Source organism: Drosophila pseudoobscura, chromosome 3, assembly GCF_009870125.1.
Source record: "Drosophila pseudoobscura strain MV-25-SWS-2005 chromosome 3, UCI_Dpse_MV25, whole genome shotgun sequence".
Classification (NCBI taxonomy): domain Eukaryota; kingdom Metazoa; phylum Arthropoda; class Insecta; order Diptera; family Drosophilidae; genus Drosophila; species Drosophila pseudoobscura.
The window spans coordinates 22,883,506-22,899,410 of record NC_046680.1 but is presented as its reverse complement, the minus strand read 5'-3'; the positions used below and the strand labels follow the sequence as shown (position 1 = coordinate 22,899,410).

The following is a 15,905-nucleotide window of genomic DNA, read 5'->3' as shown; positions in this document are numbered from 1 at the left end:
ATGGATGTCTGGTTGTGGTTCTGGTTCTGTTGAAGGGGAGAACTATTTTTAGCAGCAGTCAGACAGTGCGACAGTTTCTCCTTCGGTTGTGGTTGTTGATGTAGGGAAAGGGAAGCTGCGAAAGTAATTAATGGCATGGCTCTGTGACAGGGCAGTCGTCCGGAGCGGGGAACGGGTATGGGAAGGGAAAGGGGCATGGCAAGATCAAAAGGGGAACGGCGAACCAGAGGCAGAAACAGCGACAGTCAAAGCGGATGTTGGCAATCTCTCCTGATCACGGTGGAAGAAAAACATCTGAGAATATAAAGAAATTAACGATATCTACCTTTTTGTGAGTTTAAGATAGTAAAACGTTTGAAGATCCATCATCAGCCATTTGTACGATATAGGTAGGTATTCTTCATATATGTATACCCATAAACATCAATCATTATCTTATTATCTAACAGTATCAATCCTAAGAATCATCATACTATCAACACTAACAAAAAAAGCAAAAAATTAATAATCCCAAACTGTATCCTCGCGTCCCACTGTGGCTGCATCGGTGGCCGGGTCCCTTTCCTTGCCTCCTCAAGTGGTCTGCTGATGTTCCGATGAGCAGGGGTTGCCACCGCATTTCAATTGGGTTTTTTAGCTCTGAAACTGGACTCTGGGACGCACCTTAGTGGCGAGAGGCGCCACAGTTACGGCACCGTGGGGCGCATGTCGAGTGGTATGTCCCTTTTCTTCGAACGTCGTGTCATCTCTATCGAGCCGGGGAGGCACATTGTTTACGTTTGCCACTCACACGGCACCTGCGCCATGGAGAAATAAACACAACACGAGACGCGTGCCCCGAGAATGAAGCAAACAAGTGGTCTGGTCGGACGACGACGACGACGGTCGTGGCCACGTTGTCCGGGCCTCCCCAGGGCCTCCCACTCCACAACGGACAAACTGTTGCCTGGCCAGGCTAGGCGACAGCACCCACACACCCGGAGGACACATATCGATTGGTCGAGGACATGCGCAGAGGCATCCCTATGCTCTGTGTATGGATTCGATGTCGATTTCGATGTAGACACAATATTTGAGGCAGGGATTCGAGTCAGAACGCTCCTGTGCCTCGTGCGAAACGGTTCATTTCACAACAAAACTCGCTTCCGCCAAACGAGAAGCTTTTTGCCGTCGCTCTCCTGTGTGTCCTCTCTGTGTGTGAACGAGTGGGTGTGTGTATGTTGGAATGTGCCATAGATAGAGAAAAATTTGATCATTGAATTAAATAGCGACCACTGCAACTGGAATATCAGCATTAGCATTAGCATCAGCGTCAGCATCGAAACATTTGATTTCTGTGTGAAAGTGGCAGAGGGATAGAGTGAAAGATAGAGTGATAGATAGAACGCTAGAGCGTAGCACGAAGTGGTGTTGCTTTTGTTGCCTTTGTTGCCACACATTTGTACACCCACACAACACACACACACACCCACACATACTCGTACGAGCACGCTTTTGGGGTGGTGAAAGTGAAAGTGACGCCCCAGCGAAACACTATACGGAGGCAGCCAGCGTTCGGCTTGTGAAAAGCAGAGAAAAAAGTTAGTTTTGTTGGTGGATATCCAAGCGAAATACGCGCTTACTCGTACCAATAATTTCCACACTCTGAACGGATTCTAAATAAAATTCAATTTATTGCCTCTCCAACTTTCCATCTCTCCACCTCTCCATCTCTCCATCTCTCTCCTTCTCCAACTAACTTTTTGCTCTCAAATTTATGCGTGGCACATATTAATACAAATTTCCCTTTTCCTTTTTTTTGGGCACCTACACAAATACTATACACAGCACAATTTTTGGCCTAATCCGGACACCACCCACCCCTTTTCAAACTTAACTTTATTGGCATGCTGTACAGTGTACACTTTTGAGGCACTTCATTTTTGGTGTAAATACCATTTCGGTGTAAATACTCGTACTTTATTCCTACTTTGCTCAATTTGGGATTGCAGTAATGCTACTCTCGTAATGGTATAATATTTAGCATCGGATATGGACCAATATATGACCAATCCGCTCTGAGATACATATACTGTAATATGTATCTGTGAATAACTATCTAAAAGAGCGAGAGGGGCCCGTAGACGAATATTTACATTGCAACAGGTAAGTAAAACACGATGATGGCGATGTGGCAGGGCCCAGGGTCCACTTAGCTTTAACAAACATTACTATTGCGACAATTCAGGTACGACATTGATTACATTTCTCCCTTTTGAATTCCACTTTTGCCCTTTCAATGTGCATGCCATGCCCCACCACCAACCAGCACCATCTCCCCTATATAGAACAACTTTTCCCGAAGTATGCAACAATCTTTTGCAAGGCTGCTGCTGCTGCCACGCCCCATCCCTACCCTATATTTGATGTTGTTTTGTGAAGAATACTTACTCGTGCAAGACCCTGTGTTGGCCTGTTGTGGTATTGTCCTTGTCCGATGGCATTTCCGGATGCCATGCCGTTTGCCTGGGAGGGGGCAGGGCGCCTATTGCCTTTTGCCTTTATGGTAATTGCATTTTATTTGTGAGTTAGCTATGCTCAAGGACGCACACGGGGCAGGTGCCACACGAACGGCTGGCGCGATGGAATGGCGATGGCAGAAGTGCCAGGAGCAGGAGCAGGACCAGGAGCTGGAGCATGGCGGGCGCAGACGCGTTTCTGTGTTGAGGCCGGATATTTGTGGGGACTTTTGGAAGTGGAAGGGAATTACAATTTAATTACCTGCCAAGCCACGCCACCGTTCCTGGCCTGGCCTGGTCTCAAAGGATCAATAGAGACTTTCGTACTGTACCTCGTTGTCCCCCCCTGTATGAGGATATAATGAGGAATTATTTATAGAATTTTTCAATTAACTTTCCGCCGATGATGCTAAAGCCTGCCTCTCGCACGCACATCCTCTGTGTCTGTGCGTGTGTGTGTGCCTCTTGTGATTGTGTGATTGCAGTAAACCCAAATGCCAGAGGCGCTGATACTACTCGGCATGGCTGACGCAGAGCCGGACCTATCGACGTTCGAGAACAAAACGGGACTGGCCGAGGACATGAAGTTCCTCGCCTCCATGCCGGAGCTGTGTGATGTAACCTTCCTGGTGGGCGACACCCGAGAGCCCGTCTGTGCCGTTAAGGTATGTAGCATGCCCCAAACATCATTATCATCATAATAATCATCCCATACCCCCCCACACCCTCACCACCTTTATGTTCGTGTGTGTATGTCCGAGTATTGAAATCAGGTCACTGCGTAATCATTACACAGCATCGACCCTATATATTACAGTGGAGCTTCCTTAACGAAAACTAAGTAGCTTTTTTAAATAATGGCACAGCACAGATGGTTTGACTCTTGGCTTGAGTTTGGAAGTAATTAAAGTCGGGGAAACTCTGAAAACACCCACACATATACTCGTACTATATTCATTTTCAAGAAGTTTTACTGTCTCTAATCACCTACAACTCATTTCTTCCTCTCTCTATAACAGGCCGTGCTGGCCTCCCGTTCCCGAGTGTTTGCGAAAATGCTTTATGCGGCGCCATCGCCGCAGCGTAAGCGGGAGACCTCCACGAAGGAGAACAAGCTGCGGCTCTTCCTCAAGCGTTCCTCGGAGCCGCTATTGAATCTACAGAATGCCGCACAACAGGTTCGTATAAGCACCAGCATCCATGTATGTACGTATGAATGTATGTATGTATGTACGAGTATGTGTCTGTGCATCTGTATTCATTCATAATCGATTACCCTGGGGCGACACTGGGTCTCTAAAAGGAGTGAGTACTTCGCGCGTGTGTGATGCGATTTTGCATTTAGCTGGGGACTGCTGTGGCGCGACTGTGTGCATCATTGAATTCTCGTGGGTTTATTTTTAGTTAAACTTTTCGATATTTCTTTTGTAACATTATTTTAGAATACATTTGTATTTTGCATACTGTTCTATTTGATAATCCATTTTAATGATACCTATCAATGTTCTCGTGCATTCCCTGTTGTGTCACCAATTCTCAAATCCTGCAATCATCCAATCATCAATATCCCAACCCCATCCGCATAATAATAGAGAACCGGTTTCACCCAACAATTAGCTCCGATAACCGAGGTAACTAACCAACTAACCAAGCATCAGAAATCTATCTATCTCTCGCTCTCCCCTTACGACTCTATCTCTCTATCTGTACGTATGTGTAATTTTATCTGTATCTGTATTTGCATTCGTTTCTGCATCTGCATCTGTATGTGTGTGCTGTGTATTTAATCCATTCACGAGCTAAAAATACTCGTACCTCGAATGTACCATAATGGGCTTTTATGTGCTTTACTTAGATGTGCTTTTTTATCCTGTGCGATTTGCGTTTTATAGGGGAATGTGTTGCACGTCTCTACTCTGTAAGATAGTGTACGAGTATCCTACACATTATAAAACTGCCTTAAACAGGGCATTCAGTGATACGGGGACTACTTAATCAACGGGAACCGGGAGCTCTTCTGTTCTGGATTTTATCTAAGCATATACCAACAGTGCATGTGGAACTACTGAGCTTTTTCAGCAGTGTATGGGTGAGATCGATTTATGAAAAGTCGACGATTTTTCGGTTTAATATGTTTTATTGAAGGGGATATTATATAAAGCGATACAAAGTCGAAGGGATAGCGAAAGGTTCTAGTTCGATTTACGACGGGAGCAGGACGAGTCTGTTGGATGACTAGCTCGATTCAAGAAGTGGTCAGGTTGAAGACGCGTGGTGTCGGTTTAAGACGGCGATGGATCGAAGAACTTTTCGCAATAGGCGAGGTGCAAGAAGTGCAAGGTCCAGACTTAATTCAAGGGCAGGCGGGGCGGCCGAGTTGCCCGTGTGACCTAATGCAAGCGAGAGCGCGACAGATCGAGAGAGCGCTAGACAGGGCGACGGAGAGAACGGCTGCATAGGCTCATCATGAAATTATACATACGCTATGCTTAATGTGAGAGAGATGACAGAGATAGATATATGGAAGACGTTTTGTGTTGTTGTTATACTCTTCGCTGCTTTTCGCTGCTATGAAACCTTTCAAATCAGAAGGAAAACAAATGACATTTTTTTTAGCGAGTATTTCATTTATTAAAAACGAATTTTGCGGGAGCATATGTGTGTATGTAAGTATGTAGATAACAATAGAGACTTAAGTTACTGCTGCATAATCTACAGATTGGCTATAATCTATAGATTGTTGGCTAATATTGGGCTGTGTAGCCAACAATGTGTCTACATTGTGTATATGTCTACAAGTAATCGGTGTCTAGAATCCTACTTTTGGTTTGTCTGCAACAAGTTTGATACCTAATTTGGCTTCTTTCCTGCACTCTCCTCCCTTCCATACGCTTAGTAGTTCGTGTTCTGCTAGCGCCAATATGTAGTCTCCCGTGTACTAATTCAGATTCGATTGACTCTAGCCCACAGGCCAGCAGCACCAGACGCTGATCATTGAGGAGTTTGAGCCAGATGTCTTCCGCCAGCTCATCGAGTACATACACACAGGCTGCGTGACCCTGCAGCCCCGCACCCTGCTGGGTAAGTCGCAGAACGGTGGGGAAAGAGGGATTCATTCATTTCCTTTGTCTGTTTTTTAGGCGTGATGAATGCCGCCGATTACTATGGCCTGGAGGAGCTACGTCGCGCCTGTGCAGGATTCGTGCAGTGCTGCATCAACGTGGACACCGTTTGCGCCCTGCTGGCCTCCGCCGAGCGCTATATTCAGTACAAATGCACAAAGACCCTGGTGCAGAAGGTGCTCGAGTTCGTGGACGAGCATGGGACGGAGGTGCTCAATCTGGGGAGCTTCACACTTCTGCCGCAGCATGTGGTGCGCCTGATCCTGGCCAGGGAGGAGCTGCGGGCAGACGAGTTTACCAAGTTTCAGGCGGCGCTTATGTGGAGCAAAAAGTATTACGACAACAATCCTGTAAGTCCCACAGATAATTATGATTCTTCTTATAAAAGGAACCAAACAAATTCCTTTTGCAGAACATTGACATCAAGGAGATATTGGGCACCTTCCTGGAGTACATCCAGTTCCACAAGATACCCGCCAATGTGCTGATGCGGGAGATCCATCCGCTGAGCCTGGTGCCCTACGCGATCATCATGAATGCCTTGGCCTACCAGGTGGGTTGCTGTGTGCTTTTGTGGAATAGAAACCTACCCCGCTTTTGGCTTTGTTTGTGTTAACTCAGAATCACTCACATTCACGCCACCTCGCCATCTCTCTCTATCTGTCTGTCCTCCACCTGTCCACGTCCACGCCCATGCCCATGGCCATGTCTTTGTCCATCATCCACGCCTACATCTACATACCATCCATCCATGCGATCCATCCATATCCATCCATCCATCCCTGTTGTCCCCCTTTATGCCTGATTCTACAACTTGCAGGCAGACCCAGAAAGCATCGACCCCGGAAAGCTGTCTCCCAACTCTAGCCGAGTGAGGCGCGCTCGCCAAAACCAGGGCCGCTCGATGTCCGTGCAGAGCTCGCTGGATCCCTATGGCTCCAACACCACCCTCAGCTCCAGCGGCAGCAGCGACCCCACCAGCTGCGCCCCTCACAGCAACTAACATAAGTTGAACGGCCCCTCCTCCTCCTCCACCCAACCGCACCAGCACCGCCACCGCCACCACCACCAGTCCCTGCCTAAGATCCGCAAGGCCAAGTCGCAGTCGTTCCGCTCGCGACGCAGTCCCTCTGAACGGCGCAGCCCCAACCTCACCCTCAACACCACCTCGGCTGGGGCCAGTAGCGAAAAGAAGCGAAGTCCTCTCACACCAAAGAGTCCGGTGCCAGCGGAAATGGAATCCAAGAGTCCGGGCAGCGGTTCATCGAAAACGCCCACCACACTCTCGCGTCAGGGTACACTACGGGCCTCCAGCCGGCGGAAGAATAGCGGACAACTCTCAATCTCTTTGGGCACCCAAGGCCGGTCCCGAAGTCCCGTGGCCACCAACGATCGAAGTCCCCAGGGCAGGCGTAGTCCGCTCTTCCCCGGCAGCAGCAGCGGGCTCCGATCCCCTAACGACCAGCCCAGTCCCACTGCCAGAAGTCCAACGGGAGAGCCTCGACGGAGCAGTCCCACCTTCAGCGTTCACACCCAGGAGCGTCGCTCGCCACTGGGGGCCACTGCGCCCACGGATTTCGGCTGCCAGACGGGCTTTCCGGGAACCCGGAGGAGTCCCACTTCCACGGTCCACGTGCAGGACATGGCCACGGAGCCGGAGGAGGCGGGTTTTGTGGGAATGAAGCGACCCTCGATCGGCCTCTTCACGCCGATGTACTTCGCCAGCGAGAAGCGGTCCCCCATGGGCATGGGACCCATTCCGCCGATCCACGTTTCCAATCCAGCCGAGACCCACAAGAGCGCGGAGCGGGAGAGGGAGGCAGCCGAGGCAGCTGCGCGGGAGTTGGAGCGAGAGAGGGAGAAGGAGGCGGCGCAGTCGCTGCCGCAGGTGCAGGAGAAGAAGAGCGTCATGCGGGAGATCCTGGCCTTTGTGCGAAAGCCTTCGAAGGTGATGACAACGCGCACGAACCGCTTCGCCAACGCCTTCACGCGCGCGGATTCGGGATCCTCCAGCGGACCTCTGATCCGGCAGAGCACATTCTCGGCCAGTCCGGCCCCCTCGTCCACCGCCTCCAAGAGTGCCGTTCAGAAGCAGATGTCAGAGGTGGGATTCGAGCCGAAGATGTCCCTTAAATTCGCTCACTATACGAAGATGAGCCTCAAGCTGCGCCGATCCGCCAAGCGGGATGAGGAGGAGAAGCAGAAGCAGCAACAGCAGCAGCACCACCAACAGACAGGGAGCTCGGCCTCGGGATCGAAGCGTCCCAGCGCGGACTCCAATGCGGGGATAATGGAGCAGGTAGGTGGCTCAGGATCTGCATCAGCATCAGCCTCAGGCGAGGAGCTGCCATTCGAGCTGGCCAACGTCCACTTCGAGAAGGTAGGTGAGTCCTATATCAAGCATGAGCGACTCCGAGAGCTAGTCGAGCCAGACCAGGAGGCGCAGGCGAAGAGAGCAGCTGAATCCGAGTGCAAGGTCGGTCCAGATGTCGAGCCGGAGCAGACGGATGCCGCCATGGCGCAGTTCGTCGAGGAAGTGACCAATTCCCTCAAGGTGGTGGCACTAAACGGAGATGGAGGTGCAGCAGTGGTGCACCACTTCACGCGCCGCTCGGAGAGCCGGGAGCCCATCGAGCCGCGGATCAGCGAAGAGCACGAGTCGGACTCCAACGACCTGATTATTCCGGAGGAGCTGCGCGCCGAGCTAGTAGAGATCTTGAAGGCCTATGCGCCAGAACCAGTTTATGTTAATCTGCAGGCGCTGCGGCGCGAAACGGATGAGGTGGAGGCGGCCGCCCAGGCTGTGGCAGAGGCGGCAGCCTCTGCCCCGCCCGTGAAGCAGCCGCTGCAGTGTCCTACTATTGAGTTTGAGCCGCCATCGCGACGATCTTCCTTCGACCCGCCGCGCTCGCCTTTCCTCGAGCAGCTGCGCAGCCCCGGGGGGGACACGGACACGGATCTGATCAACCTCCAGCGGCTGGACTCGGGCGGCGACAGCTTTGAGATGGTCGAGGGCGATCGCAAGTCGAGCCGCGCCGAGTCCAGCTTCGACTGTCCGTACTCATCGCGCGACACCAGCTTCGATGTGTCCATATCGCGGTACCAGTCCACCAGCTATGAGGACCAGACCTCCAGCTTCGAAATTGTGGACACGGACGAGCGCCACCGGCGTCCCGTGGACTTGCGCAAGAGCTCCATCGAGCTGGTCGATGCGGAGACATTCCAGCGGTCGGGCTCCTCCTGCGGCAGGAAGTCCTCGCTGGAGACGCACTTCGACTACACGCCCTCAGAGACGAGTGGCGTAACGCCCGCCCGCTCGCCCAACTTCCCGCTGATGACCAAGAAGCAAAAGGCCGAGACCTTCCGCCAGCTGCACATCTCACCCTTCAGTGCCTTCTCGCGAGCACGCAGTCCGCTCTCGCAGCAGACCTCATCGAACTACAGCTCGCGGGACAGCTACGACTCGAGCTCCTCGTACCAAGGTGGACCCAGCCACGGCCATGGGCACGGACCGTATGCCGATCCCAGCCGGAAGCACTTCCCGCTCACAATCAAGCGCGATCAGCGCGAGGAGGAGGTCAAGACCTTCCTCTGCACCGACCAGCGATGTGCCTCCATCTTCGAGCCGCGGCCCAGCTCTGTGCTTACCCAGCAGCTGTCCACGGGATCAATGTCCACCCCCTCGGGCTACACCAACGGTACGCCACGCATTCCCAGCACCGTAGGCACTGTGCCAACTGCTGCCATGCCCCCCGGAGGGCAGCATCACAGCTGCGGTTTTTCCAGCGGCAGCGAGTTCGAGCCACCATCGCCACGTCGCGCGGCCAGTGCCTCGCCCAAGCACACCTTCACGTTCCGCATTGTGATGAAGAAGGTGGATAGTTCGCCGGAGGCGCTGTGCCCGGAAAGGCACCGGTCCCGCATCATAGATCGGTACCGGCGACGCGACAGTCGACGTAAGCGCATCCATGAGGCGGGCAAGAGCTTTTAAGAGGGCTGGCTCTTAGGCCGTGGCGTTTTAGATAGAATAGAATAGAATGCAATTTTTTGAGTACTTTGTTTAGTTTAACCACGGTGAACCTCATGAGAATTCATTGCGGCAATGCTCTATATATATCTTCTTGGATATGTTTTTGACAATCTCAATGTTATCTCAAGCTATTTAAATTTTAAAACTCAAAAACATCGCATTTCAACTTTGTGGTGCGTGTGTAGGATTAAGTGAAAATCAAACTCAAGGCGTTCAATAATCAAACTTTATAAAATGGTTCTGGTTTTAGGCCGTTTCAAAGCTCTACCCAACAGGTACTTCGGCCAAACCGAAGCCAGCTATACATACCTCCTCCATTAGAGAAGGGAAACCACTTATGATCTCTACCGATTTATCTGAATATTTGAAAAACTAAAGAGAAACCAAGAAAGCCTCCCCCCATTTGGAGGGTTGGTGTTGGATCCACTGAAATCAGTAAAGAAATAGTTGAATAGAAATTGTTATTCTAAATGATCTACAAATGTATGTGAAACAATAATTCCTCCCACGATTTACCTGATTACTATTTAAAACAATAGATCAAACATTTATTATATAGTATTAAATGATATATATATATACATATATAGAGTGCGTACGTGGATGTCGTACGTATTTGGATAGCGGTTCAAACTTTGATGTTGTAATTATTGTGGAAAACCAAAACATACGATAAGATATTTGTGCATTTTTACGTGGTTCCTGTTATATACGTATAGCTATAGGATATACCTACATATACATACATAAATATATACAAATATAGATGTGTGCGAGTATTACACATTCTGGATGGTATAGTATACCCCATAAAAAACCATACAAAAGATTGTATCCTTAAGATCTAAACGCTATATTCTAAATGTAACCGAACTGCGCGGCTATTGCAAGAGGTGACCTCATTACCTATTATTTTGGTTAGTCTCTGAAAAAAAGATCAGAGCACAGTGGGATTATACGATACGAGTATATATGCGCATGCCTGTATACATATGTATTAAAAGCTGGATTTGGGGCCGTACTTAAATCTTAAAAAAATTAGAGAAAAGAGAACGACAGAGGAAACTCCTCGCGTATTATCAAATGAATATTTACTCATAATGTTAAACTTTGAGCAAGATTTTTGGACTCTATGTTTGTTAGTTAAACAAAAACAAAACCAAAAGAAACAAAAACAAAATGGAATATAAAAATTGAGAAAAGGAAATCCTACATCTAAGCAATCCAAGTATCATTATTTACAAGATATTTACTATACATATACATATACATATACATATATTATGGTTAAGCGATACGATATGGATGTTGTTGGCTTTTTAGCAAGTCGAAGAAAGATATCAGCATTTTACAGGTAATTACGCATTATGAGCATTTACTTCTAACCAACCACAACACATACTACAATATACATATATGTAAGCTCGTATATGGTAAATATGTAATCGTAAAGTACATCCATCGGCAGCGACAGCAGCAATCGATCGCTAAAGCTTACACTCGAAACTCGAAACTAACCTGAATGCCAGTAGAATCGTTGCTATTTTGATTTGTAGTTGCTTGCTTTCGACTCTAAACTAAAACTAAAACTAAATCGATTCGCTAAACAGATCGCTTGAACAGTTCTTAGCGTAGTGCTATCGATGCGGATATCTACCGATTTTCATTTGTGCCTCTGCATGCTTGCGAGAGGCGTTTGTTGCCATTCGGATATTCCAGAGCACCCAACTACAATTTCACAATGCGACCTTCTTCTATTTGCAGAGCGGTTTTTTACAGTGTTACAGCCATCGATCGATCGGAGGAGGATCAGTTACAGTCACCCACGAACATACATACTATATATGTATGACATATACGAGTGTAACGTATATCCCTATTCCTATCCGTTTAGGGATAGAGAACTCCCTGAGGATATCGTTGTCGAGGCATTTGTTAGACTAACTCCAGTTCCAGTTTGAATGTTTTACTTGTACCGATTTTGTATTTGTACCGTTACTGTTATCGATCTTTCGATCAATCATACACACATACATACATATAGAGAGAGCTGAAACCTTTATACATATTCATACATACATTACATACATTATATGCGTTCGTTTTTATTGTAATTTGAGACAAAATAAATCGAATATTTCTGTCGTTAACTAAAGCCCTCCTCTGGGTCTTGTCTTAAATTCTCGCGTCCACATGAATGGCCAACACGCCGTCAAAGTCATCGGAATCGATGCTGACGAAGCCCAGGCCGTCGTCCCCGACGTAGACGGACTTGCCGCTGCAGGATCCGTTGATCAGGTCTCCCGAGATGACGTCACAGTAGACTCCCTTGGGCAGACAGGTCTGCAGTACCTCCGCGAGATTGTACATGTTGTTGTTGAATGCAATGAAGCCCTTGGAGCCGCGGCAGAAGGCGATCTGGCTGTCGCCATTGTCCCACCAATTGGAGATCTCAGTGTCGCGCACGGCGTTCTTAAAGCCCACCATGTTGTAGATCTGCCTCCAGCGGTGCTCGCAGATCCAGCCATTGGCACAGCCGCCATCCGCATCGAACTCGGGCGAGATCAGCTCCTCCTGCGCGTCCTGGGGCGGAGCCGAGTCGTGGTCATCGAAGGCGAAGGAGCTCATCACGCGACTGATGCCGTAGGGATAGGCCAGGTGGAAGGCGGTGGCCATCTTGTACTGGCGAGGAGACTTGTAGGTCAGCACTGCTCCGCCATCACGCTGGTTATCGTGATTGTCGACAAAGGTAAGTGCCTGGCCCGACGAGAGGAAGCCCCAGTCGGTGCCCCAGCTTTGAAGCCACTTGAGGGCGTTGTTGCCACGGAAGGCGTTGCCGATCTCCTGCGAGAAGCGGAATTCGGTGACGGCACCCAGGCTGTTGTACTCCTCGCGGGTGACTTCCTGTCCACCATGGTCGATCACCTCTTGGAAGATGAAAGGACGGGAGCTGTGGGGGAATCCGTGCTCAATTTTCAGATCGCTCAGGCTGCCGTAAATAAACTAAACGATCATAGGGATCACAGGGGTAAGTTATTGATTGGGAAGGAGCCGCAGAATCTTTGACTTACCTCGAGATCCTCTGAGGCCATGTGCTTGGCCGCATCCACGCGGAAGCCAGCCACTCCCAGCTCGATCAGATGATCGAGGAACTCAATCAGCTTGGTCCTAACCCAGTCTCGGCTCTGATCGAGATCCTTAAGGCCCACCAGCTCGCAGTGCTGGATCTGGTAGCGATCGTTCCAATCGTAGATCTCGCAGCTCGGGTGGAAGTCCTCCGCTGAGTAGGGCACGCCCGGGAACGACTTCACGGCGGGATCGGCCTCTGTGCCGGCCGTGCCCACAGCCTGGCCGACAAAGTCCGCCGACATGTGGTTGAGCAGGACATCGACGTAGATTCGGACGCCCACTTCATTGCAGCGACGCACCATGTCTGCAAACTGCTCTTCGTTGCCCGACCGCGTGATCAGCTTGTAGGAGATCGGCTGGTAGCGCTCCCACCAGGGGCGTCCTGGCGACACGATGTTCTCGTTGGCCGGACTGACCTGCACGCCGGCAAAGCCACGCGGACCTAGGAAGTTCTCGCACTCCTCGGCGATGTCCTCCCACTTCCACTCGAAGAGGTGGACGATGGTATTCCGGTTGCCCCACCAGTGAGGGTTATGCTGCGCCAGCACCAAACCGGCGGCCAGAACGCAGAGCGCCAATGCGAACGTGAACTTGAACATGACTGTAGGTGATGGTGATGGCGGTCCCCCTTTTATAGCCGTCCCCATACACCCAATCTTATCGCATCGATTTTCTTCGCTTGGGTCCAATTTACGACGAGCAGATGGTCCGCTGAAGGTATATTTACGATGGACATCGGCTGACCTATGGCAATAACAGATACCGAAGCAAATTACTGCTACTTATTTGCCATTGGTCTTTCAAAGATAAGTGTCGCGATCGATGGATTGTTTCGACCCGCAATTTGTGTGCATATTGACAGAGGATTGATGGAATTATGTGATCGTTATAATACTGATTATATGGGTAACGGACTCCCTAAATATAAAATACAAATGAAAAAGAGTGCACGATCTTGGGAGCCTCTAAAAATACGTTTATTTTATTATGTGGGTAAACCCTTTCCACGAAAACATAAAACCTCTTAAGACGATAAGTACCGCGAATTGAAATCGTGAAATCAGATTTTGTTTTGTTGTGCTTTGAGGCAATCATTTTATTGCTCTAATTTATTGGTTCGTTTTTTGCACTCTGATATCGCTGATGATGATTACGATTTGTAACTTGAATTATGAATACCAATCTTTGGATTTTTGTATGCGTAACTTGTTTTGGGAACGGCGAACTTTGTTCCCCTCTGAAGCATCTTTGTGCGTGCTCGACGCTCCTGCACATAGTTCTTTCGGAGGATAACCGAAAAGTAATACAGTATCTCCACCACGGAGAGCATGCTCATGCCTACAAATAGGCTAAAGGCGCTGCCCAGGTTAGCTATGAGGAAAGCGGAAATTATAAGATGGGATATCAAGGAAAAGAAAAATGGATGAACTTACAAACCAGGGTCACCATGTTAGAGAGCAAGTCCTGACGAATACGCCGATAGCTAATAGAGTTGATGAACACATGTAAAATGCCATCGTTTTTGGCTATACCCGAGCTGAAAGTGGAATCCATAACCTGAGAAGAATGTATACTAAAATTTATAGCCCAAGGGAGCACTCACTAAAAGGGATCCACCACTGGCATATTGGGATAAAGGGGGAAATTGGAGATCTGAACATCGTAATCAAAGTGCTCGCATGTCAGGGGACAATAGCATTGAGTGCTTCTTTCTCGTGTGATGATGTTAGCTGTACAAAAAGTCTTGTAAGATCGGCCATTCTATCGATTTGGTACCCACCAAAGTTATCCACCAAACAGGGAATATCCCTAAACGAGCATATCCGATCCCTGGTGCGATTGAAGTCAAAGAAGTACGTGTGACAGCCGCAGAACTTGACCATGTTGGTCACCCGGCAGTTGAGCTCACAGTTTGGGTAGACGTAGTCGGGGAAGTAGCGCAGATGGAACTCGTTTCCGAACACACAGTTCCGCTCTTCGATGGCCAGAGCCTTAACAGCCGCCGCGCAGAAGGTCTCCTCGGGTCGCAGAGCTGCGAAGACCTCCGTGTTGAAGGAAACGAACTTCGAGACAGCGTGGGCACTGGGAAAGGCATTGGTTTCCTGAATGAGCAGCTTCACGCCATACGAATAGGACTGGAAAGGGTCGTAGTTGTCGTCCTGGTACCGTAGAATAACCGACAGGCCAGAGCCCAGTCCTCCAGCGGCCCTTTGAGCGGTGAAGTTTAGGCTGTGCAAAGATGAAGTCATTAGAGGTTAGCATCTATATGGGCACTCACCCCTGTTGGCGCAGATTGAAGGAACAGCAGTTACCGAAGAAGGTCTTTGAGAGCTGAAAGAGCTCTGAGCAGTTTATAATCTTGCCATGGTACCTACAACGATACAGAATCTCATGGCAATCCCAACGCAAGTGCTCGACAAACTGTTCAAGTGTCAGATTGTTCAGGGTCAGAACAGACTCCATTTGCTCTATGTCCTGATCGGCAAAGCGTTCATCGTCCAGCATGAAGCCGTAGAAGATGTGGAGTTGTCGCTGGATGCGTGCCACATCAGCTCCCTCAGGTAGTCGCCTGGCGGTTGAGATCGTACCAATCAATCGAGGTCTCACACTGTGCTCATTCCCACTCACAGAGTCTCCAGAAATGCCTTGGACTTTTGCATATTGAAGAGCACCTCAGGACAAATTGTGACCGGTGGAAAGTAGAGGTTGCTCAGTGGCGTGAAGTCGCTCTCCACATTCATCCGGGTTGGATTGCTGCGGAAGTCCACGTAGAAGGTGTGGGCCATGGCCACCGCACAGCTGAACATCACAAGGGAGATGAGCAGCCAGACAAAGTGAACAATCCGGTTGGTGTCCTCGTCCCGGGTGTACCTCAAGCCGTGGATACTGCTGGTAGTGCAGAAGTCGGTCCAGGTGCGCCTGAGGGCGCCCCTCAGTGGGGACACACCAAAGTCTACTTGCTCCGGTGTTAGTTCCTCTTCGTGACCCATTGGATTATAACCATTGCATGTCCTTTGTGTGTCTTTTTATATGACAGATGACAGATGGGCCAACTAGCAGAAACGGATAGCCTGACATTTTGACAGTCGAACAACTGATTATTAATTTCGAATTAGGACTCCCCTC

At 49.4% G+C, this 15,905-nt stretch overlaps 3 protein-coding genes across 9 annotated transcripts; 1 reads left to right on the top strand and 2 right to left on the bottom strand.

The window, feature by feature from the left end:
* Window positions 1-1,048: 1,048 nt before the first annotated feature.
* On the top strand, window positions 1,049-11,528 carry gprs (speckle type BTB/POZ protein). Of its 7 annotated transcripts, none has more exons than XM_033378034.1 (9): window positions 1,049-2,145; window positions 2,984-3,163; window positions 3,518-3,676; window positions 4,091-4,129; window positions 5,462-5,579; window positions 5,639-5,970; window positions 6,033-6,173; window positions 6,441-6,491; window positions 6,669-11,528. In XM_033378034.1, the coding sequence occupies exons 2-9, from the start codon at window positions 2,993-2,995 to the stop codon at window positions 9,609-9,611; spliced, it is 3,954 nt and encodes a 1,317-aa protein (XP_033233925.1). In that variant the 5' UTR covers window positions 1,049-2,145; window positions 2,984-2,992; the 3' UTR covers window positions 9,612-11,528. The 7 variants fall into 7 exon arrangements, with proteins under 7 accessions (XP_033233925.1, XP_033233922.1, XP_015040808.1 ...); XM_033378030.1 differs by having other exon boundaries at window positions 1,054-1,580; window positions 1,992-2,145; window positions 6,441-6,742; XM_033378029.1 differs by having other exon boundaries at window positions 1,054-1,580; window positions 1,828-2,145; window positions 6,441-6,742.
* Window positions 11,529-11,716: 188 nt separating this feature from the next.
* Window positions 11,717-13,381, bottom strand: Amyrel (Amylase related). The gene is made up of 2 exons (XM_001362009.4): window positions 12,722-13,381; window positions 11,717-12,653 (listed from the first exon to the last, which is right to left on the bottom strand). The coding sequence occupies exons 1-2, from the start codon at window positions 13,376-13,378 to the stop codon at window positions 11,826-11,828; spliced, it is 1,485 nt and encodes a 494-aa protein (XP_001362046.3). The 5' UTR covers window positions 13,379-13,381; the 3' UTR covers window positions 11,717-11,825.
* A 356-nt stretch (window positions 13,382-13,737) lies between these two features.
* Window positions 13,738-15,890, bottom strand: Nach (nach). The gene is given in 7 exon segments (XM_001362008.4): window positions 13,738-13,983; window positions 13,985-14,150; window positions 14,213-14,316; window positions 14,383-14,509; window positions 14,560-15,008; window positions 15,058-15,348; window positions 15,408-15,890. Coding segments are annotated over 7 exon segments (1,599 nt in total). The 5' UTR covers window positions 15,770-15,890; the 3' UTR covers window positions 13,738-13,883.
* Window positions 15,891-15,905: the final 15 nt, after the last annotated feature.